This window comes from Cricetulus griseus, chromosome 2, assembly GCF_003668045.3.
Source record: "Cricetulus griseus strain 17A/GY chromosome 2, alternate assembly CriGri-PICRH-1.0, whole genome shotgun sequence".
Lineage (NCBI taxonomy): Eukaryota > Metazoa > Chordata > Mammalia > Rodentia > Cricetidae > Cricetulus > Cricetulus griseus.
Window position 1 is genome coordinate 363,622,738 of NC_048595.1, and position 24,439 is coordinate 363,647,176.

General features: G+C 39.7%; 1 protein-coding gene across 2 annotated transcripts; it reads left to right on the top strand.

The window, feature by feature from the left end:
- Positions 1-7,404: 7,404 nt before the first annotated feature.
- LOC103162898 (zinc finger protein 678-like) lies at positions 7,405-11,447 on the top strand. 2 transcript variants are annotated; one of them, XM_035440640.1, is made up of 4 exons: positions 7,405-7,438; positions 7,914-8,006; positions 10,207-10,577; positions 10,662-11,447. In XM_035440640.1, the coding sequence occupies exons 1-4, from the start codon at positions 7,405-7,407 to the stop codon at positions 11,445-11,447; spliced, it is 1,284 nt and encodes a 427-aa protein (XP_035296531.1). The 2 variants fall into 2 exon arrangements, with proteins under 2 accessions (XP_035296531.1, XP_035296530.1); XM_035440639.1 differs by having other exon boundaries at positions 10,207-11,447.
- Positions 11,448-24,439: the final 12,992 nt, after the last annotated feature.

The following is a 24,439-nucleotide window of genomic DNA, read 5'->3' on the forward strand; positions in this document are numbered from 1 at the left end:
AGTTTCTGCCTCCTACCTGATGGTTGGGGTGGCCGCAGTCCTGGGAAAAGATTCTGGAGGCCTGAGCTTCTGGGGGTCTTACAATTCAACTGTGTGTGGAATGCTTCATTACATTGTAGCCAGAACAGAACCCCTGCTTTGCATGTAGATAATGATGACCACACCCTCCACTGCCCATAGCATGTGCTATGGACACATCCAGCCAGAAACCAAACTACTAATGTGAGATTCCTTCCTCTCCCTCAGGGAGGAGTCCAGTCTCCCTTAGTATGCAGTCCCGCCCCATTTCTCCAAGGCCCTTTGTGTGTGTGTGTGTGTGGGGGGGGTGTTCTAAGGTTTGTATAAATGAGATATGGGGGAAGGAGTTTTTTTTTTTTTTTACTTAAATCTTGAAGTAACTTTTTATTTTAGAAATGCTATTCTTTGATAACTTTGAAGGAATGGTTTACTGGGCATTGAATTCACTTTCTGGTCCTCCATGTGACATTCCAGAGGCCCTGGGGAGAAAATGCAGAACTTACATGGACAGGTTTGAACATGAATCAAAAATACTTAACACAAAGTGTTTCATAGTATCTACTTTGGGAGTTTTTATAATTCCTGCCACTGAGTCTGTAGATGATTCTCAAATTGCACGATGTATTTCGAGTCAGCTCTTTCAAAGACTATGTCTAGCTGTTCCTTCTCATGTAGCTACATAAAAATAAGAGCAATGGATGAGAGTTGTCAGTCACAACTGAAGAAGCACTGACAAAACACTGAAGGTTTGAACTCAGTTATGTTTTGGCACTTAACATATTGTGGATTTGCAAGGTTTCTTTTGAACTTAATTGGACATCTAAATATACAGTCCACATTTCAAATCAAAGCAGTACCCATGTTCTTCCATGACTTGTCAGTAGCTCAGTTTTAGGCACCAAATCAAAATACTGCAAATGTAGTGACTCAAACCAAAATTTTAAGAGTGTTCCATGTCAAACAGGTCAAGAAGGTAGACCATTTGGAAGAAATCTGGAAGGTGTGGTATACACTTTCTACCTGTAGAGCTGGGGATGTGTTCTTACAGGAACAAAGAAATATTCAATAGACAGTAAATTTCTTTTTTTCTCAAGAAATCACTAGATTATCAGTTAACCAACTTTCTCCAGTAGCTTGTTGCTTGGGGGTCAACTGCCCCTTTCTCATGGCTGTTTTGCTCCGCTTGTTCGATTAAAGACAATTTTCTGTGTATTACTTCTGTTGAAAGTGAAGTTTTATGTGTGTGGGTTCCAAAATGATTTTGACCAAAACCCATTTACCCTGGAACAAACTGTTTTGTGGCCTCCTGTCCTCTCTGGGTATGTTAGAGAGCAGCTCCTTGTGAAGCTTATTATCCCCAGGCTCTGTGTGTGTCTTCATGCTTGTTTCTCTGTTGTTACCCAGCTTGTCTCAGCTTTAACCCACGACAGCCATGAGGTTCTACCTGAGTTGGGGTGTGTGGACCTGGAAGCTCCTAGCAACCTAGCTATGATAAAGACCAAACACAGGCATCTTGTCATCTTCAGAGAACTCTCAGTTCCATGTTGTAGAACTAGAGTCATTTCTTTATTAGCCATCTTTTCTGGTGTTTCTTAACCATCCTGCCACGACCATGAGGGAACCATCTCTCTTTGTTCTCCTCTCCCCTCTGGTCACTTACCCCTAACCTTCTGTCCTCACAAGTTACTCACACATCTCTCACCTCTACCCAGGTAAGGGCCTATGAATTAAGATGCTTAGGCTCACAGAGATGCAAATAGGAGGCATATTACCCTGAGGCCATGGTAAACAATAGTAGCCCTACTGGCATTAACAATACAATAGTGGGCCAGAGCTTTCCAGTGCTCCATGTTTAGTGAAACCCCAGGCTGGATCTCAAAATATTCCATAGCGGAAATATTTTGGTTCCCCACATTTCTCTTCATCCGTTATCCATGATTCTTCCCAACTGTTGTTTCTGCTGAGATAGTAGACTGGGGATTTCAGAAGCTCCTTCTGGGGGAGGAGCCATTGCTCTCATGTTCCCATCAGAGTTCTACCGAAATCAGCTCGCTTAGCCTCGAGTGGATTTCTTTCGGGTAATCTAGGGTTTGTTGAAACTCTTATTTTTCTAATATTTTTTATTTATTATGTATACAGTGTTCTGTCTGCATGTGTGCTTGCAGGCCAAAAGAGGGCACCAGATCTCATTGCAGATGGTTGTGAGCCACCATGTGCCCCCTGGGAATGGAACTTGGAACCTCTGGAAGAGCAGTCAGTGCTCTTAACCTCTGAGCCATCTCTCCAGCCCTGAGTTTGCTGAAACTTTTGAATATTTTGTATCACTGTTTTGAAATACTGTAAGTTTTAAGACATCATTTTAAAGATAATTTCTTTTTTCTCTATGATTCTGGGTTTGTTTGTTTTTTTGTTTTTGTTTTGTTTTGTTTTGTTTTTTGAGAGAGGGCATGATCTCATATTGCCCAGGCTAGAATTGAATTCCCCATAAATAGTTGAAGCTAGCCTTGAACTCATAATGCTACCTCCTAAAGACTAGGATTACTGGTTTCTGCTACACTGACATGGCAGGGCATGCACATGAAAGTCAGAGGATACCTTCTGGGAGCCATTCTGTCTTTCCACCATCTGAGTTCGGGTATTGAATTCTGTCAGTCCTGGCATTAAGTATCTTTACTCATTTGGCCATCTCCCCAGCCCTATTCATTGCTGTTGTGACATTCTTATTAAAAAAAATAATGCAGACAAAAAGAGAAATACTGCCTCTGTGTTGGCAGCCTTCACATTAAATGATAGTTGCCAGAATTCTTGACTTTAAACTGGTGCAAAGCTTCAATTAAGCTCAGGTAGCAGACTCTTCCTTCCTAATTCTCCTTAATTGTCCATTTCTCCAGCCCCCAGGTAGGCAACCCTTATGGGAATGAAGAACACTTTATCCAAGTCTTCAGGATGCCACTCTAAACTTGTTCCTATTGTGTTATCAGAATATTATAGTCCAACTGATTTTAGGGGGTGCCTGTCCCCATCATTTTAACTTTTTAATTGAGGGGTGGAATCCTTTGGTCATGAAAACAAACAGTGAGGATTGCAAATTGCAAATTGAGAATGTATGAAACACAGAACAGCTTCAAGAAAGTATAATTGTAGGATAAATTAAAAAAGGTAACAGGTTGTAGTCATTTGGTATGTATGATTATTTAATAGTGTCAGCAAGAAAAGATCTGAACTAAATTCAAATCAAGTAAGATAGATAGGGTAGTTTTATGAATGCAGTGTTGGTGTCCCCTGTGTTTGATTGTGTTTTATTGTTAAGATGCTGCTACTTAGTAGAGGCCCCAGAAATCAGTTGGAATTTCACTTTTATCACTTTCCTTGTGTAGCTAAGAGACACTAATTACTTATACTTGCTGGATATAAAATTTAAACATTCTCTTGCATAAACATGCATTTGCACACCATGTACTTTAAATAAAAGCTTCCCACCCCATAATCTCTTACCTTTATTAAATTTCTAATTAAGTCAATGGTTATATACAAGTAATAGAACCCAGAGTAAAGTGTGTTCAAGAGTAGAGTTGAAGAAAGATAAAAAATAAATCAAGTTGTGAAAAGCAATAGAAAAAATAAAAATAAGCCACAAAATGATCTCTCTTTGTGGTTTATTTGTTGGTTTGTTTTTATTTTTTATTTATTTATTTTTTTGAGACAGGGTTTCTCTGTGCAGCCTTGGCCATCCCAGAACTCACTCTTTAGACCAATCTGACCTCTAACTTAGATTCACCTGCCTCTGCTTCCTGAGTGCTGGCATTAAAGACATGTGCCACCACTGCCCAGCCACAAAAATGATTTTAAGTTACATGAAATATCAATAGCTAAATGCCAGATTGAGATTAGATGTCCCACTAGATTCATCCATAGACAGAAATGATTACCAAATGGAACTACTATATCAATAAATTTTGTTTAGAAATGTGAGACTATGGTGGTCTTAATCAGGATTTCTATTCTACAAACAATCACCATGACCAAAGAGCAAGTTGGGGAGGAAAGGGTTTATTAGCCTCACACTTCAGCCTTACTGTTCATCACTGAAGGAAGTCAAGGCAGGAACTCAAACAGGGCAGGGATCCTAGAAGCAGGAGCTGATGCAGAAGCCATTGAGGGGAGCTGCTCACTGGCTTGTTTCCCATGGCTTACTGAACCCACCTTCTTATAGAACTCAGGACCAGCAGCCCAGGGTTAGCACCACCCACCATAGGCTGGGTCATCCCCCATTAATCACTAAATGAGAAAATGTCTTACAGCTGGATCTCAAGGAGGCATTTGCTTAGCTGGGGCTCCTTCCTCTGATGACTCTAGCTTGTGTCAAGTTGACACAAAAAAACCAGCCAGTACAATGGTAATGTTTTATATCTTTCCAGAGGGGTCTGTTCTGTAATCAGTTAGCTTAGCAGCTCCTTGTTAATTCACCCTATATACCACTAATGTCAGCATGCCCTAATACGGTCTAAAAGAAAGCAGAAGTAAAAACATAAAAATACTAGATCAAGGTGTAGCTCATGAGGTGTATGCAATGAACTACATTTTCTATGCAAGAGTGTATATAGAAACTTATGAAATTTAAAAGATGATATTTCATAGTAAATTATGAATATAGAAATTGCTGTGCATGGTGGCATGTGACTGTAATCCTAGCGTGTAGGAGACAGAGGCAAGTGATTTCAAGGCCCATATAGTGAGTTCAAGGCCAGCCAGAGCTACAAGCTTATTTCTCCCTCCCCCCCCAGTACAATATAGAACCTAATGGAATTTGGCAATGAAGTACTTAACTGCTATGCTTCACTCTCCTCAGATACTCTGTATAAATCATGACTCATATGTTGATAACAATGTGTGAGAGGAAATAACATGCAACAAAATAAGCATGGCAGAAGCTCTGCTCAGACTAGTTGAAGCTCCCAGTCTGCATCCTGAGGATTTCACACTAATCACCAATTTGAACAAAAGCTGCAGGTAGCATGAATTCTAATTGGTATTAATAATAAAAACTCAGAGTCATCTATCAGAGGGTGAAAGCTGAAAGATCAGAGAAGCAGAGCAGCCAGCCACTACAGACTTCTTACCTCAACTCATGCTCAGACCGAAGGGGCAATCCTGTCCTCAGACTGCCATGAGCTCCTGTCTCCCCACCCCCACTCCCACCCCCACCCCACCCCGACCGGTCTTACAGTCCTCTCTCTGCCCAGTCATATGCCTTCCTGTCTCCACCTCCTTAGTGCTGGGATTATAGCCGTTTCACTCCAAGTGCTGGGATCAGCACTTTGTGTGATCTGTTTCTCTTTTAGACTGTATCAATTTCATGTAGTCCAGGGTGCCTTGAACTAACAGAGATCCGTCTGCCTCTGTCTCCTGAGTGCTTGGATTAAAACTGTGTACCACCACTGCCTGGCTTCTATGGCTAACTAGTGTGGCTAGCTTTGCACTCTGATCTTCAGGCAAGCTTCATTTCTTAGATCATAAACAAAATATCACCACATTAGCCCATCAACCTATCAGTTCTCTTCTATATGAACCCAAACATTATTTATACTTTAAAGTGTAAGATCTATAAGCAGCTCTCATTATGCTGTAGGAATGTTACCATGAAAGAATGATGAAAGATTTCCAGTAATAAGGGGCAAAGGACAAGACTTTTATCTCTTACACAATAAATTAATTGAAGTTAATTAGATAAATTTACCCTAAAAGATTAAGCTAAATATCCAAAACTGTATGAACTTCTTCCAAACAATTCTTAGAGTGAACTCATCTATATAACAAAATAGTGCAATATATGTGTGTGTGTGAAGAGTGCCTCTGCAGATCAGACCTTTAGTTTAACTCTACATATACATGTACTAGCTCTACATATACCTATACGTATGTATATGTAAAAATGTGTTTAAGTGCTAACTCCCAAAGAGGCAGATGCTTTAAAACAGGATAAACCGTATATAGAGAGTAGACAAATAAATATACCTCGTCACCCCCAAATTAACAGTCAATAAAGAAAGCATCTGGGCATAACAAATAAACTTGTTTTAATTTGAGTACTCAAATAGCACCTAAGTATTTAAACTGTATTAATCTATTATATTGATACGTGAGATACTGTTCTTATGAGTTAACAAGATAGAGCAAGTGCTCACTGATATTTAACAACTTTGTATAATAAATGTGCAATTTCATTTATACATCTAGAGTAATGTTACTGCACATAGAGAATCAAGTAGGAGATTTTAAAAAGTAAACAGAAATTGACCTACAACAACCTTGCTTGTTTACCACAAACAACATCTCTGTCATTATTGACATTAGAGGCACCACCTGCCAGGGGAATTACGTTAAGTAGCTTTGGAATCCTGACCAAGCTAAGAAAGCATAGTCTTCATAGGATTTTGTCTCTAAGTCAGTGGAATGACTTTGCTTAGAGAAGCTTTCAGACAGGAAGACCATATGGAGCTTTAACTTATTAGCCTACCATGTATCCCCACATTCCTGAAAGGGCTGGCAGTCTTAGTGATACCCTTCCTATCACTAAGGTCCTGTGAGATCTAGACAAGAACCCAAGCCCAAACAGCAGTGCAAGGTGTGTCGACTTTCCAGTCAGGTGCACAGCTGGAAAACAAGAGGTAGACTTGCATAATCTTTGACATCCTGAAACTGATAGGTGCTGATCTCTGTCTCCAGGTTCTCTGAAGGCCTGCTGGCAGTAGGACAAGTTCAGTTTGTGGGGAAATTAAAGAGAGAAGACAGTCACAACGAAGTTGAAATTGATGCGTTTGCAGGACTGTGTTTGCATGAAACGAAGTGGGGAGGCTGGAACTAACTAGTACTGTTTGTGGATCTGAGTACATTACTGAAGTCAGTGCTAGAGTGCATGGGCCTGCTCCACTGCTGTTACAGTGCCAGACAAGGTGTACACACTCACCGTGGCCTTCTCCTGGGAGAATGTAGGTCATGTGTGGCATATAATACAAGCATACCACACCATACATATTTCTGTGGATTCCTACATTTTACATTTTATCATAAAATTATCTTCATGTAACTTTTGCATCTTATGTCATCCTCTTTATTTAAAGAGGATGAATTCATAAGGTATTTCATTTAAAAATACCTAATATTATTCACCCATGTCATAATAATTTCTAGCTTTAATTTAATCTTTGGCCAAATGTAGAATCGGGACTCCAAGCACATTGAGTACTCAGTGCTTGTATTATTCAATGTGCTATTGGTTTCATTTGATTTCAGAAACTGCTCTCATTTGGAGATGTGGCCATTAATTTCTCTGCAGAGGAGCGGAAATGGCTGGACCTTGCTCAGTGGAATCTGTACAGGGAAGTGATGCTGGAGAATTACAGCCACCTTGTGTTCCTGGGTGAGGATCGTGTCCTTTGTGAACTCTTAGTTTACTTGTCAATATGTGACTGCCTCCATTTGTAGACTATCTCACGGGAGCTTGTGCTGTCTAACATTGTAGTTCATATGGTGGCATTTCTGGAAACAAAGTGGAATGTGATGAGCTAAGAAACATTTTATTGTATTTTCCCCATGTCTTTTTAAACCTGTGTTTGGACGCATGTGTCCTTCACTGCAGTAGCAATGTTAGAAACTCAGCAGCAAGAGGCACAGAGCACCCTTCCCTCTTAATACTTTTTCTTGTAATGGGGCTCAGGATCTGCAGGTTGTAAATTACTCCCAATCACCCTGTCCTTCAGGAGATGTTTAAAGATAGAATTCCCCACAATCTTTTATCATCTCTTTCCTTTTGAGCACGAAACTTAAAAATTAAATTCACGTGTTAATTTTTCCAGTAGTTAAACAACCAAGCATCTTGTTCTCTTCTTCAACAGGTCTTGCTTTCTCCAAGCCGTATCTGGTCACATTTCTGGGGCAAAGACAAGAGCCTTGGAGTGTGAAGAGACAAGTAAGAGCAGCACACCCAGGTATGTAGGAACAAGTGAGACAGTGCACACAGGTGAGCCATCCAGGAATCCAAAAGAAGGTTTGGCTTTAAGGGAAAATTTTGTATCTTACCATTAAAGGGCATCTCCTGTCAGAGGCTTATCATGCCCAGCCTCTTCCTACTGCTTTATCAATGCTGCATGGAGTTATGAAGATTGCCCAAGTCCTACTTTTTTAACTTTATGTCTGTGTAATACTTGGGATGTGTGTGTATTTGGATTTGTTCATATGTTCCTTGACAGCTCTTCTACCTTTTTTATTGAGGCAGGGTCTCTCCATCAGATTCAGAGCTAGCCAGTATAGTTAGTCTCCTTAGCCAGTTTGCCTAAGGAACTTCCTGTCTCTGCCTTCCATGCTTGGAATTATAAGCTCTCTTGCATTTACAAAGGGATCCAAACCTTAAATCTTCATACTTGAGTGACAGACATTTTAACTGCTGAGTTATCTCCCCAGCCCTAAAGACCATTTTGCACATGAGGGTCGAGATTATAAGTTTGCTTCCCACAGCTCAGAAAACTCAGACCCGTTCTTAAAAGTCTATGGGGAAAGCCCTTGTAACACTGTTCACACCACAAATGCAATTCTCAAATTTCATTGACAAACTCATTAGTCAAAATAGAGCTATTTGTGAGTTATTGTAGTTATATACTTGTATGCGAGTGATTATCATTATATATTTATGTGATTTTGTGTGTGAACAGTATAACCAAAGAGAAAAAGCATTCATATTGGGGCATGGGAAGAATTAAGGAAGTGATCATGACTTGGATTGGAAGGAGAAAAGGAAAGGGAAAAAGTATATTTTAATTAAAACTTTTAAAAACTGTAAAAGGAGTTGATTTTCTCATTCTACCACGTGGGTTGCAGAATGGACCATAGGTGGTCAGGTTTACCCACTGACGCATTTTTCTGGTCCTCTAATTTATTTTTTGCATTTTTTTTGTGTGTGTGCCATATATTCAGCATCAGTGATTAAAGGGTATGCCTTTGCTGGATATGTAGATATTTGAAAATTGCAAACCCTTAGAGTGGCTTTGTTAAACACCCCTTTTATAGTCTTTCAGAATTTTATGAGCCCAAACTTTTCTTTTTCTTATTTTACAGCTCTATTTTCTGTGTTTATTTTTTTTTTATGATTTCAATTGCTTCAGTTGTAATTATGTACTCAGGTGTACCCTATGTATTTTTGTAAATGACAGTATTAGATATTGTATTCTTTAAGACATTGTAAAGATTTAAAATATCTAGAAGCCATGACTATTGAAATCAAAGTCATATGTTTTCATTTGCCTGTAAAAATATTATTCTTGTTTTCATGTCATATTTATTTTCTCAACTTGTTCTTTGTGTGTGTGTGTGTGTGTGTGTGTGTGTGTGTGTGTGGCTTTTCAAGGCAGGGTTTCTCTGTATTGCCCTGGCTGTCCTGCAACTCACTTTGTAGACAAGGCTGGCTTCAAACTAAGAGATCTTTCTGCCTGCCAAGTGCTGAGAATAAACCAATGTGTCACCACACTCAACTCTCACTTCATTGTTTATTTAATGGTTGTTGTGTCCTCCTAGGTATTTCTAGAAATTGTGATTAAAATGTGTTTAAAACATAACATTGTCTTACACATTTCAAGTGTATTGTTTCATAGGGTTAAGGACATTCTATGTAGCATATCTACACACAATTTCATAGCTTTGAGAGCTGAAGCTCCCTACACATAAGAAATGCTGTGTTTTTGTCAGTGTGTTCAACCACCCAGTGTGTTGCCAGTCTCACAAATTTTGATTGCCAGCCTCACAAATTTTGCTACTTTGAGTGTCTATCTAAGACCAGTAATACAATCAACTGACCTCATACAATGGGCTTATTCCTTTTAGCCTAATGTCCTCATTATAGCTTTATGACTGGCTTAGCTATTTAGGTATAATAATGCTCCATTATTTGTTTCTTCTTCATTGTCTTCATATTCACAATTCAGTGGTAGTTTAGGGGTTTTCACACGTATCGATTTTTTTTTTTGAATCATGCTGAAGGATTATAGTGTGTAAATGCCTATAGTTTCCCATTTATGTGATTCTTAATTACATTTAAATATGCAACCATGAGTGAAAAGTATGCACATTAAAACTAAGCATTTTAATTTTAAAGAGTAGTCGTATGCTTTTAGTGATACCTTGACCTTTACTCAACAGGATCAAAGCCTTATCAATGTAAAGAATGTGGGAAGGCCTTTGATTGGAAATCACTGCTTGTTCAACACCAGAGAATCCATACAGGAGAGAAACCCTACATATGTAAAGAATGTGGCAAAGCTTTTAACTATTCTTCCAGCCTTAAACAGCATCAAAGAATTCATACTGGAGAGAAACCGTACAAATGTGAAGTCTGTGGCAAAACTTTTAACTGTTCATCATATCTGTGTAAGCATCAAAGAATCCATACTGGAGAGAAACCCTACAAATGTGAAGAGTGTGGCAAAGCTTTTACTAATTGTTCAGGCCTTATTGTTCACCGAAGAGTTCACACTGGAGAGAAACCCTACAAGTGTGAAGAGTGTGGCAAGGCCTTTACTATTCGCATAGCACTCTCTAAACATCAAAGAATTCACACTGGAGAGAAACCGTACAAATGTGAAGAATGTGGAAAGACTTTTAATGTTCTCTCAACACTTTCTAAACACCAGAGGATTCACACCGGAGAGAAACCTTACAAATGTGAAGAATGTGGCATGGCCTTTAATGTTCGCTTCATTCTTTCTAAACACCAGAGGACTCATACTGGAGAAAAACCCTATAAATGTAAAGATTGTGGCAAAGCTTTTAACTGTTCTTCCAGCCTTCACCAACACCAACGAATACATAGTGGGGAGAAACTCTACAAATGTGACGAATGTGGCCAGGCCTTTACTTTTGCTTCATACCTGCATAAGCATCTGAGAATCCATATTGGTGAGAAACCCTACAAATGCAAGGAATGTGGCAAAGCCTTTTACTGTTCTTCCAATCTTATTTACCATCAGAGAGTTCATACTGGAGAGAAACCATATAAATGTGATGAGTGTGGAAAAGCCTTTAGCATTTATTCATCCTATATGAAGCACCAGCGAATTCATAGTGGAGAAAAACCCTATAAATGCAACGAATGTGACAAAGCCTTTAATAACTGTCATAATCTAACTCGACACCAAAGGATTCATACTGGAGAGAAACCCTACAAATGCAAAGACTGTGGCAAAGCCTTCACTTGTACTACAGGCCTTACTCAACATGAGAGAATTCACACTGGAGAGAAACCCTACAAATGCGATGACTGTGGCAAAGCCTTTAACTCTTCTTCAAACCTTAAACATCATTTCAGACTCCATAGTGGAGAGAAGCCCTACAAATGTGAACATCATGGCAACACCTTTAAAAATTTTGCAGGCTTTACTTAAACACAACAGAATTCAAACTAGAGAAAATCCAGATTCATGCAAACACTGTTGTGAAGCCTTCAATAATGTTCATCTATAATTCAAAACATTAAGAAGAATTCGATACAATAGAATTGCAAGGAATTTACTAATAGTTCAACCCTTCCTCAATACCATCAATTTAGTACTGGAGAGATCTTGTAAAGGCAAAGAAGGACTCTCAACTGTTGAATAGTTATTTTATACACACCATCAAAATATTACATATGAGAGAAATCCTACAAATTTAACATGGGAAATCCCTTATTCTTCACAACATAATCAACAGAAGTATTATTGAGAAACTCTTCCAATACAATGTGGCTAAACCTTTAAATGAGGACAGATCTTCATCAACTGGGAGTGAATGCCACAGAAACTGTACACATGTACACTGGAAGATCATTTTCAAATATATAAACATGAAAAGAGAAAATTTGTTACACTAGAAATCACTGTGTAAATGATGTCACAGTCATTACCTAATCACTTACATCTAAAGAAATATATGGATATTATTGGAGGCAAATCCTATGAATTGTATCGGCTGTGCTGGTTAGTTCGTGTTAGCACAAATTAGAGATACCTGAGAAGAAGGAACATGAATTGAAGAATTGTCTACCAGCCCATGCTTTGGTGGTATTTTCTTGATTAATGATTGATATGGGATGCTCTGTCTCACTGTGGGTGGTGTCACCTCTGAGAAAGTGGTCCCTGAATTGTATAAGAATGCAAGCTGAGGGTCTGGAGAGATGGCTTTCTGGTTAAAATCACCCTTTGTTCTTGCAGAGGACCCAAGTTCAGTTCCCAACACCTACATGGTAGCTCCCAAACATTCATAACTCCAGTTCCAGGGCATCCAACATCTTTTTCCAATCACCACAGGCACTAGGAATGCACCTGGTGCACATAATACATGCAGATAAAACACTCAAATACATAAATAAATAAATCTTTAAAATAATTTAAGAAAAGAGAGGGAGGGAGGAAGGAATGAAGGAAGGAAGGAAGGAAGGAAGGAAGGAAGGAAGGAAGGAAGGAAGGAAGTTCTGGGTTTTCCACTGTTCATCTTGGCTGTCTGTGTGATTTATTTTATTTATGAATCTGTGATTTCGGTCCAGCTGGGGCTGAAGAAACAGCCTTGATTAACAAGAGACCAGAACCATTGAAGTAAAATCTTTGGTTATTAAGACAATTAATGCTCATTAAGTGGGTCTGCAACAAACAGCTGTGATTTGTAAGAAACCAGCATTGAGGTAAAATCTGCAAGTTTATTTTCTCAGTACCAGCCTTCAGGATCTGTATTTCAGATGAGGCCAAGGCTACATCTTAAGCTGGCAGCCAAACTTGGTAATGTGTAAAAGTCTCCCATGTGGTACTGATTTTGTTGGCCAGAAAGCTGCAGGACTTAAGGGGCCATAGAAAACAACTGATTCTTGGCAATATGTGAGGCCATAGTAAAGAGGCTGTCAGTGAAGGTGCAGCCTCAGTTGTAGTGGAAACCCCAGGATTAAAGGTGTCACATAGAAAAACTGAGACTTGGTGACATGTGGCATGATTGTAGATCCTAAAGAAGCCAGAAAAGTCCATTGCTGAAGGTGCCAGCCCAGCTTCGTTGGAGATGCCATCACTGTGGAATGCCCATCAAGGCCACCCACATATAGAAAGTGGAGTAGGCCTGAGCCTACAGGATAAGCTGTGTCTCCAGATGCCATATCAGGACAGATGGGGCTGGCTATATCCTTTCAAACTCAGATGATCATGAGCAAATCCCAGACACTGAACACTGAATATTTACACTGTTGGATCTGGGATTTTCTCTGGTTTCATTGTAATTGTATCCTGGTTCTTCCATCTTGGAACTGAACTTACAATTTTGTCCACGAGGGGTTTGGATTGTTATTTTGGTTTTTACACCTTCAAGGCCATGGGACAGCTAGTGGTTTTTCTGGGAACAGAGTGACTTGTACTTGTTATTCTGTTGCTTAAATTAGAAATGAAGAAGAGGAGGAAGAAGAGCGCAAGATGAGACATGAGACTATTAGACATATTAACCAGTTTATTATTGGCCCAGCAGAGTGGAGATTAAAGGAGAAGAGAAACAGGGTTAATGGCTGACCACCATGGCTGGTTCCCCATAGAAAGAGAGAGAAGAGAAGCAGAAGAAGACGGAGAAGAGAAGAGTAGAGAGCGTAAATGGGCAGGGTCTGTCTTTTAAAGGGGTCCTTTGCACCTGCGTGCAGACTTAGTTCCTATGGAGGCGCCAAATGTTAGATTTTTGTTTAAATTAGATATAAAGAAAAAGAGGAGTGCAAGATGAGACATATTAACCAGTTTATTATAGGCCCAGCAGAGTAGAGAGACTAAGAGAGAAGAGGAACAGGGTTAATTGCTGACCGCCATGGCCAATCGCCATAGAGAGGCAGAGAGAGTGTAGATGGGAGAAGAGAAGAGTAGAGAGAGTAGAGAGAAGAATAGAGAGAGAGAGAGTAAATGGGCAGGAGTCTGTCTTTTAAAGGGGTCCTCTGTACCTACATGCAGACTTAGTTCCCATGGAACTCTGGGCTGACCAGGGTACTGCCTGTTCCACCAGGTAACAGGGGCAGGCCATCATAATGCCTGAATCTTTCAGTACTTATTTTCAAAACTTGGGTGCTCTGGAGCAGGGTAACCCATAACAATTTTTAGAAACCAGACAGTTGTTGAGGATAATAACATTCCTTGGAAACTAGTAATAATAACAATTTCCAGAGACTGGTCATCATGACTGACCATTTCATGTGTTCTTTTTCCCAGAGCTGTGTGTAGCGAGAGTGATTTTCAAATACATGCTGGTGGGTATCAGGCTGGATTTGAGTTGTGGTCTTTCATAATTTGTCAGCTTAAATAAACCCTTTCCTCCCCAGGTTGCTTTTGGTCTGTGTATACAAAGGTAAACTGGAATATTAGCAAGGCATGAAAATATTGCTTGTAATTTATAATATATTGTTGTTTGGTATGGCTGAAAAACATATTGCAGATCTCAAAATCATTCATGTCTCAAGTTTTGAGTGTATCAATTTGTTAGAAAACCAAAGGATTACATTGCTTCAACTTTGAACACTGAAAGGATCACAAATACTAGATTTTTATCAGAACAAGACTTGATCTGGAGACTTTAGAGGATTTTTCTCCCCAAAGATCATATAGTACATTAATGGTATTTAATTCATGTGAAATTTAGTGATTTTCTGGTAAATAATGACATTTCCTAATGCACTGTGAGTATTGCGTTTAGAATAACATTCTGTCACAGACATTAAAATATTGTATGTAGGTAAGGTTTGGTAGCTCATCTTTGTCAGCGACTTGACACTCCTGATCTTATATCTACAGAAACCGATGGTGGTTTTCTTCAATCTATTGATGCCAGTTCTGTCTCATGTGACTGCTATATGTCATTTAATATATTACTTACTTTATTGTATTCCATGAAGTAGTGATTATTTGACTGGTTAAATGCTTAAATGATGTTTTAATATTGTATTGTGTTTTTGAGAATTTGCTTTGAAAATGTGTCAAAGTGGACATACTAAACTACATATTCACTCCATGTTACATCTCATCATTTCCTTTATTCAACATTATTCAACAGAATAACTGCCTTTTCCATTTTCTGTCCATATTCCTCCTCATAATTTGGTAAGATACATCTTACTATTTAATGAGTTTATGAAAACTATTTGTTAAAGTGAAAATTAGGAAAGCTTCAGAAATTGTTAGGAATGTCATAGAAACAAAGCATGTTCCATTAAATGTTTCCAAAATCTCATATGAGGTTGAGAGTCTTGCCTTTTTGAAAAGAGAAAGTATGTGATGAAGAAATCTTGTAAGCCCTGTATATGGGGTGAAGACAGCTGCGCTGTGGCTGCAGACATGACAGTGAGTTTATGGAAAGATTGCTCCATTTCCTATTTATCTTATTGCTGTTTGGCTGCTCCTTTCAGTCTCCCACTACATTTGCAAAACAGACATTATCCTTTATAGCCAGTACTGTTTTCTCATTTTCTGATTTAGTTTTGTTTTTGTTTTAAGCAGGGTGTTGTCTTAGGGCATTTTTTGTTTGTTTGTTTGTTTTTTTCGAGACAGGGTTTCTCTGTGTAGTTTGGAGCCTATCCTGGCACTCGCTCTGGAGACCAGGCTGGCCTCGAACTCACAGAGATCTGCCTCTACCTCCCGAGTGCTGGGATTAAAGGCATATGCCACCAACGCCTGGCATCATAGGGTATTTTTATTGCTGTGAAGAGACACCATGACCGTGGCAACTCTTATAAAGAAAAAATTTAACTGGGGGTGGCTTCCATACAGTTTCAAAGGTTCAGTCCAATGATCAGGAAGGGGTGCATGGCAACAACGTGCAGGAGCTGAGAGAGTGCTACACCTTGCAAGCAACAGGAAGTCAACTGACTGTCACACTGAGGGAAGCTTGAGCAAAAGAGACCTCAAAGCCTGCTCCCACAGTGACACGCTTCCTCCAACAAGGCCACACCACCTAATAAGTGCCACTCCCTTTGGGGCCATTTTCTTTCAAACCACCACAGTCATAGACACCAAACTTGTTATGTAAATAAGGATGACTATGCACTTTTGATTTTCCTGTCTCCGGTACCCATATGTTGGGAATTTGGGCATGTAAAACACATTTCCTTTTACACTGTGCTGGAGCTCATGACTAGGGGTTTAGCATCATAAGCAAGTGCTACCAACTGAGCAGCAATGCCACTCCACTGAGAGGAGTGAGATGGATTTTCAAAGCCCCTGTAATTTGAATTTCCCTGATTACTCAGACCATGAACACTTTTTCACAAATTCATTGTCTGTTTTCATTTCTCATTTTGAGAATTGTCTTTTCAGAACATTTGCTTAGTTTTTGGAATCCACAGTTTGCTTTGTGTTCCTTTTTTCCTCATTCTCCATGTATCTTGGATGTCAATCTTCTGTCTGATATAGTTTACCAAGAATTAATTATTCCCATTCTTTCATCTATCATCCAGTCTAATGTTTTCTTCGCTGAGCAGAAGCTTCTTAATTTCATGTATTCCCATTTGTCAATTCCTGTGATCATTTCCTGTGCCATTGTAGTTTAGTTACCTGCGACTTCTTAACAGTCTTGTCCCAACAGTTTCAAAAATCTCTGGTCTTCCATTAAAATCTTTGTTCCCTTATGAATTGATTTTTCAGCAGGGTGAGAGATGCAGATCTAACTCCATTCTCTTCTATATGGAATCCAGGTTTCCCAGAATCATTTCTTAAATTGGTATTCTTTTCTCCAGTGCAAGTTTTTGATAGCTTTGTCTTTTTTATTTCATTGACCTGCATGTCTAATTTTGAGATAGCACCTTACAGTTTTTGTTACTATGGTTCTATAATATAAAGTGAAACTGGGCATTGTGTTACTACAAACAATGCTCTTTCTATTCAGCATTGTCTTAGCTATTTAGAGACCTGTGTGCTTCCTTGTGACATTTAAGGTTGTTTTTCTATTCCTGTAGAGAATGTCATTGGAATTCTGAGGGAGATTACTTTGACTCTGTTCATCACATAAAGCAATGTAGGTATTTTCATAAGAGGAATCTGTCTATCCATTTGCAAAGGAAGATTTTCTATCTTCTGGTATCTTTCTTTTCTGTGGTAAAGTCTTGATTTCTTCAAGGCCTTAACAACTTCATCATAGAAGTCTTCTCACATCCTTGGCTAGGTTTACTCCTAGGTAGAGTGGTTGTACCCCTTAGGCTATTGTGAGTATAGTTTTTCACCTATGATTATTTGTTCATTACTGATAAATAGCAAAGCTACTGTATTTCCTGTTGATTTTATATTCTAATACTTTGCTAAAAGTGTTTATCATAACCAAGAGTTTTCGTGGGGCCTTTAGAATCATTAAGTAGATCTTGTCATCTGCAAATAGGTACATGCTGGCATCTCCTTTAGTATGTATGTTCCTTCCTTTCCTCCTCTTATTTCTCCACACTAAGAGTTTGACTACTCCAAGAGTAAAGACAATGGGTGTAGTATTTCAGTTCTGAACTTTAGAGAAACCTTTTCCCATCTTTATTGTAATGTTGACTATCCAGCTTTTTTTTATATTGATATGAATTCTTTCTGTTGTTTCTTGAGAACTAATGAACCTTGTCAAGAAATGTTCTTCCTTGGTATGATCATGTGATTCCTCTTTATTTTGTGTGGTGAATTACATGGATTTAGTTTGCATATTTTGATCCAATCTTGTGTCCCTCAAATGAAAACAATTTGTCCATGGTGTATGAGCTTATTTGTGTGCTCTCGAGTTTGATATGTATGAATCTTTTGAAAATTTTGACATTTGTCTTAATTAGAAAAAAATGCTGTATAGTTTTATTTCTCTAGTGGGTTCTTATCCACTTAATCTCAGAGTTATTGTGGTTTCTTTATCAAGTTTGATAGTACTCAACTCTGTTTTGTAGAACTGTTGGGAGGACATTGATGTTAACTTTTCTTGGAAATTTTGTAGAATCTTGGAGTAAAGTCTTCTAATCTGGTAGGAGGATTCTCTTTCTTGGGAAACCCTATCTTTCTCAGCTTTACTATTTTGGATCTGTTTAAGTAGGTTCTGTCTTCTTGATTAAACAAGGTCAAAGAATAGGTTTGAACTACTCTTTGAGTTATCTATAAAACAATACTGAGTAAGTGTATGTTGTAGAGTGTGCATCTGGCTTGGGAGGTGGAAAGATCACAGGAAGCTCTGTTCATTGATAGGAAGAGAAGAAGGATGAGAGGTTGGAGCATGCAAAACAAGACCATTTTAAAGATGTTTAAAACAAGCATTTTAAAGAAGAGGCATGGCTGGCTACAAAGGAAAAATGAGAAGAGTTCTAAGGACAGTCATCAAAGATGGGACATGGAGCTGAGTTCAGTAGAGGTACTAGTGTAAGAGAGCTTTTGAGGCACATATGGTGTCCCTCCTATGGATAGAGGTTCTGTGACAGCATATGGTGTCCCTCCTATAGCTGGAGGTTCTGGGACAGGACCATGAAGGCTTTCTCAAAGGAATCCCAGAAGTCTTTTCTCAATTTATGACCAAAAAAGTCTAATAGTACTATGAAATTTCACCATAGTGTATCATTAGCCAGATGTGTTCTTGAGCTGGGAGTGAGTTTTTTTGTTTTAAAAGCCAAAGTTTTTTACAAAGGAAAATAAGGACATTTTTCTTTGTGCTTTTGAAGACAAAACTCAGATTAGTTTTAAAATACATCCCAGGGGTGAGTCAGAAAGAAAAGATGACTCAACACCCATCGTGTTTCCTCCTGTAACTGCAGTGGTTACCCTAAAAATATTTCCTCAGGTCATTTGCCACCTTTAGGTTCCATGAGTTATATACTCGTCACACTTACTTGACTGAGGTATACCATTAAGTAGGTGTGCAATCTATGCATAGATGCTTCCCAACTTTCTGTGGGACCTGTTTCCAACCATTGCCAAACTCATTTGTTTGATCTGGGTAGATTGACACTGAATTAGCCCCAAAGCAAGTTTGAGAGAAAGGTGAACTCAACATCTGTCTTGTCATAGTAGGTCTTATTAAAGCACCAGTCCTTCCTTAGAGTGGCCATTATGAATTAGGTACTTATTGTTTGTAGGATGAATCATAAATCATTGGATCAAAAGTGTTAAATTTTGGTTTTAGTTTGGGCCTCTTGATGATCACTTTTTTGTCTATATTGTAAGTTTCTAGATATTTTTTTTCAGCTGCTTTGTCTATGAATCTTTTCTCTTGAGTTGTAGCTGAAATTTCTGTGAATTTTTCCAACAGAGGAGTGAACAAATGTTCACCACAGCCAAGGCACCAGCAAGAAATAAAAGCAATGCTTCAACCCAAGTCTGTCTTTTTTTTTTTAACTTGCATATCCATGTTTATTACAATGATATTCACAAGTGCTAAGGTGTGAAATCAGCCTTGATATCTATCTATATAAATAATAGTTTACTTGTGCTAAAACTGAAGATGAGCACATTAGATGAAACAAACCAGACTCAGAAAGGCAAGCATTACGTATTTTCTCTCATTTGTGGATCCCATATTTTATATGTGTATGTGTGACCTTTTCTATGAATATCACAATTCATAGAAAATGTGGAATCATGTACAGCATGAAAGCAGAGGAAACTATCCGATGGAAGGAGATGATTGGGAGGAGACAGGGTGAGCATTGTCTTGTATGACTTTACACACAGGTAAATTCATTTATTGGTCTCCAAGCTGTAACCTGGGCACCAGGGCAAAAGGGACAGAGACGTTAGTGGACTGCTATTGACCACAGGTTCTTCCAAGTGTTGGATAAGTCTAATCTCAGGTCTCCAGAGTCAAGTATACCCCACTATGTGCCAGGCACTGTTTTGATAGCTAACAAGATGACAGTAAATAAGACAGGCTGTGTGTTGGACCTGTATCTCTGGGACTCATTCTATGTCAAGGGTGAGAGAAAAGGAACAGAGTTAAAAATGGTACTTTTCTGATAATAACGTATTTAATTTGTGACTGGGAATGTTCACGCAGGTTAACCATGTTGTTCAAAAGCAAAGCTATTATTTGAATCTGATAATTGATTTCATTAAAATCTCCTTTTAAGGCATATACTATTGAGGAAGACCTATTTCATTTTCCCCTTTGAATTCCTATTTGCTATATAAATTTAGCCCTGAATTTCAGTGCCAAAACCAATCTAATTCATTTGCTCAGTTACAAGTTAAGAAGAAAGAACTTTCTTAATGTATTAGCTATCGCTGCTTTGGGATAATGACCAGCTGAATTGATGGATTTTTGTACAGTGACCTACCGCTGTGGCAACTAGCTGCCTGGTGAGTGGGAAAATGTATTTCACTTTTATTGCACTGTTAATGCTCGGCTGGTAACAAATGTGAATATCAAGGTTCTTTCTCCTTTGGAGTAATTGGATCCATGAGACAAACCCTAAATATGCCTCTAGGATATTAGTGGGACATCAAAGACGAACTCTTCCAATAATTCCAATTCAACCTAATGCAGTTTGGAAAAAGCAGCGTAGCTGTGGGGATCAGTAGCCTCATTGGTCACAGAGGGTTTCTGTCCCTCATCAAATGTGATCATCATCAGTGGAGGAAGTGACTGTTTTACTCGGATGTAATTTCTGCCCAATGCATGCACACACAAAAATGAATGTTTCCTTTAGTTGTGAGGAAAGTAAGAGAAGAAATTAAAAGAAGGCAGTGGCATTTATATATCCAGATTGTTTAAACATCACTGCCGTGTGTGTGTGTGTGTGGGGGGGGGGGGTGCAAGCATGCTTATGAGTGTGGTCATGTGTATGTATGCGTGTGTATGTATGAGGGGGCGCTTAGAGGAAATGGTCTGTGTGGGGCCATGTGGAGGTGCATGCCTGTGTGAGTGTGGTTGTGGTTTTGTGTGTGTGTGCAGGTGTGCAGAGAGTACTTAGAGGAAATGCAGAGAGTACTTAGAGAAAATGCTCTGTATTGGTTCTGTCTTTGGGAAGTGCTTTTTGACTTCTATAATTAATAAATGTATAAACATGACTGCTCTGAGAGAGAGAGAGAGAGAGAGAGAGAGAGAGAGAGGAGACACATGTGAGAGGGCATAGCATGGTGATAAGGAGAATGAACAGTTGGGGGACAGGAAGTCTGGCAGCTGAAGGGAATTTAGAGGAGAGAAGGTGAGAGAAAAAGCTTAATACATGGACTTGAGAAAAATGTGACAGGTACTTGTGATACCTGGATATTTGTGAGAGAGCCTGGAGGTCAGTATGCACTTTGGTATGTTAATAGGCACCATAGGTAGCTATTTGTCCCTTCTGCCAGTGATGAGGGAAATGACTCCTTTTGGTAGACGGGAACCAGTTTCACAAGTTCTTGATGTATGCTGGCTTTCATCTGTCTACAGGAAACCCTCCTACAGTCCAGGTTGAGCCCAGTTCTGGTATTTCAACTCTTTTTGGAATTTGGAGAATTGGACCTTTGTGTTAGACCCCCGAAAACTCAAGTATCCGGGGTCCCAGGCCACGTTCGCGGTCACCCCAATCACCAGGCGGATTCGAGAGCTTGCTGCAAACTGCACGAGGCTTTATTGTAATTTAACGAGCCAACCCCACGTTAGCTCGGGTCTTTGACCGTTGCACCCACCATGGCGGATGCCTAGCAAAGACGGCTCCTAGGGGCTCCGAGAGATCTTATAGGACAGCGTAAGGGGAGTGTCTAGGGGTACGCACAGGCTCAGGATTGGTGTGCCTCCAGCCTTGGAGGGCTTGCCCTGTGTTGATTGGTCAACTGGTTGTTATGGCCCATAGGCCCTCCCAGGGTGGTTGCTATGCTCTGTGCATTATTGCTGTGCGCTTGTCCATAAAGCACACCCAGGGTCGTAAAGCATAGCGCCACCAGCTAACTTCTGATTGGTTCCTTGTCACGAGGCAGGCATCTGACTTTCTAGTGTCTAGGACAAGGTCATAGAAGCATGTGTTTGGCCGTTATAGCTGCCAAAAGGGAAGCTGGTCCCTTCACTTTGGACCTAACCAAAAGATTTACCAGACTTTTTTTTTTCAAGATTTTAATCTTTATATTGATTTGACCTCCAATACACATGAAGGACACTAATCTTCTCCCTGGGTTCTGCTTAAGCACTAATTAGCTCATTGTGTGTGAAGGGGTGGGGGAATCAGAAACAAGAAACACATGCACAGATACACACATATGGCATGCACACACACACACACAATTTGTTTTAATTAAGAAAGGATATTTATGAATAAATATCCCTACACTCACAGGTCAGCAGTTAATCAAAATGATGTAGAATATAAAAAGATGAAATGAAAACCAAAGAGATGTGCTTGTGGATTACCCACATGGTTTTTAGGTATTTCTCAAGCTCTCCATTCTGTTACTTTGTTTGCAGTTGGTCTTCTGTAATAACCCCCATGGTGTGACAGTTACAAAAAACATTTGTAATCTATTCAAATGTAAAAATTTTGATCTTTTAATTCTCATGGAAACCTGAGAAAGGTCAAGACATTGCATGGGAGCAAAATCTCCTTCTTCAACTGGAGACAATATATTTTTTTATGTTCTAATTCTCATGTTTCCACGGGTCCTATAAAAAGAGGCCCATCTCTGAGGCATTTTCTTATCAGCTTTTGATTTTGTGCTCCATATATCATCCTTTATCCTTTTCATGAGTTCATAAGAACTATAAAATCATGCCTCTTCAAGTACAGTGAAGAAGCTGGGACAGTTTTAATAAAATATTGACTCCAGTCAGTAAGTGACACAGGCCACTGGAGGGGCTAGCATGCCCAGGGACAGACCTTTTAAAAAGCCTTAAGTTGGTATTGTAATTCTGGGAAAATCTAAAAGACTCAGCAGGCTCGGCGCTCAAGGCTTCTTGAAAAATAAATGCTTGTTCTCTCTGGTCAGTGCTAGCCAGCAGCAAACAGGAAGTGCATCCAAACATATACAAGCTGCTTTGGATGCACTTTGGACAGGGCTTTGGTGGAAGCCAGGCTCTTACGGGGATGCCTCATGCTCTTGTTTTGTTTTTGTTTCAAGACAGGGTGTCTACACAGCCTTGGCTGTCATATAGACTAGGCTGTCCTTGAACTCTCAGAGACCCACCTGCCTCCGCATCCTGAGTGCTGGGATTTAAGGGATGCACTACCATGCCAGGCTCTGGTTTTCTTTCAGATACTCTTAAGACTCATTTTTCAGAAGAGGAAATATGAATTGAGACGTAAAATGTCTTGCTAAGGACCACAGCTGGTTGAGGGCTAAGGGAGTGGATCTCCACTAAGTAACCCTGTCTTCAATGTGTTTGGAAGGAAAAAACAGTGAGTTACAGGCAGGTAGGAAGTTAGGGGTGTTTTATAAGTTAATATCTAGCTGTTGAAGGTTTTGTTTTGTTTTGTTTTGTTTGTTTGTTTGGTTTGGTTTGGTTTTTCGAGACAGGGTTTCTTTGTGTAGCTTTGGAGCCTATCCTGGCACTCGCTCTGGAGACCAGGGTGGCCTCGAACTCACAGAGATCCTTCTGCCTCTGCCTCCCGAGTGCTGGGATTAAAGGCTTGTGTCACTAACGCCTGGCTGCTGTTGAAGATTTTAAGCTATTTATAATTATGTGATGCTTGTTTCCCTCCATGGTGCTTGTATGAAGACAGAGACTGTGCCATTTCTGTCACTGTGTTCCTGACAAGCAATTCACCTAGCACATAGGAGCAATGAATGTTCCTGGCTGTTCCTTCTGAAAATTGCATCCTTGAAAAGAATCTCCACCATAAAGCATGTCAAGCTTTCTGGTCACTGTGTGTCCTGTGCTGTTCACTATGTGTCCCGTACTGGTCACTGTGTGTCCTGTGCTGGTCACTGTGTGTCCTGTGCTGGCCACTGTGTGTCCTGTGCTGGTCACTGTGTCCTATGCTAGTCACGTGTCCTGTGCTGGGCCTGTGTCCTGTGCTGGTCACTGTGTGTCCTGTACTGGTCACTGTGTGTCCTGTGCTGACCACTGGGTGTCCTGTGTCCTGTGCTCTTCACTGGGTGTCCTGTGCTCGTCACTGTGTCCTGTGTCCCTGTGTGTCCTGTCCTGTGTGGGCTTGCTCATGTTCTCCCCAGCCTGCTCCACGCTCCTACTCTACTGAGGCCTTCTGTATTACTGACTCCGAGGCCTGCCTCCTCCGGCTCTCCATCAGTGCTTGAGTCTTGCTCACTTCTTGTGGGGCCTTTCCCCTTTCTTCAAGGCTCTATGCCACTGATGGTTTTGTCTCACTTTACCCAAGCCACTCTCTTCCTTGTTACTCTTTTGCTGTCAGCTCTATGTTGTCTGTCCAGACTCTCTTTTCTATAATAATAATAATAATAATAATAATAATAATAATAACAGATACTGTGATGAGAGATAAAGATGTGGAAATAGTGATGTTTGTAGA

Coding starts and splice junctions, on each gene's coding strand:
- LOC103162898 (XM_035440639.1), top strand. CDS start 7,405: ATGCTGGAGAATTACAGCCACCTTGTGTTCCTGG. Junction 7,439..7,913: donor CAGCCACCTTGTGTTCCTGG/GTGAGGATCGTG, acceptor CTTCTTCAACAG/GTCTTGCTTTCTCCAAGCCG. Junction 8,007..10,206: donor AGTAAGAGCAGCACACCCAG/GTATGTAGGAAC, acceptor TTTACTCAACAG/GATCAAAGCCTTATCAATGT.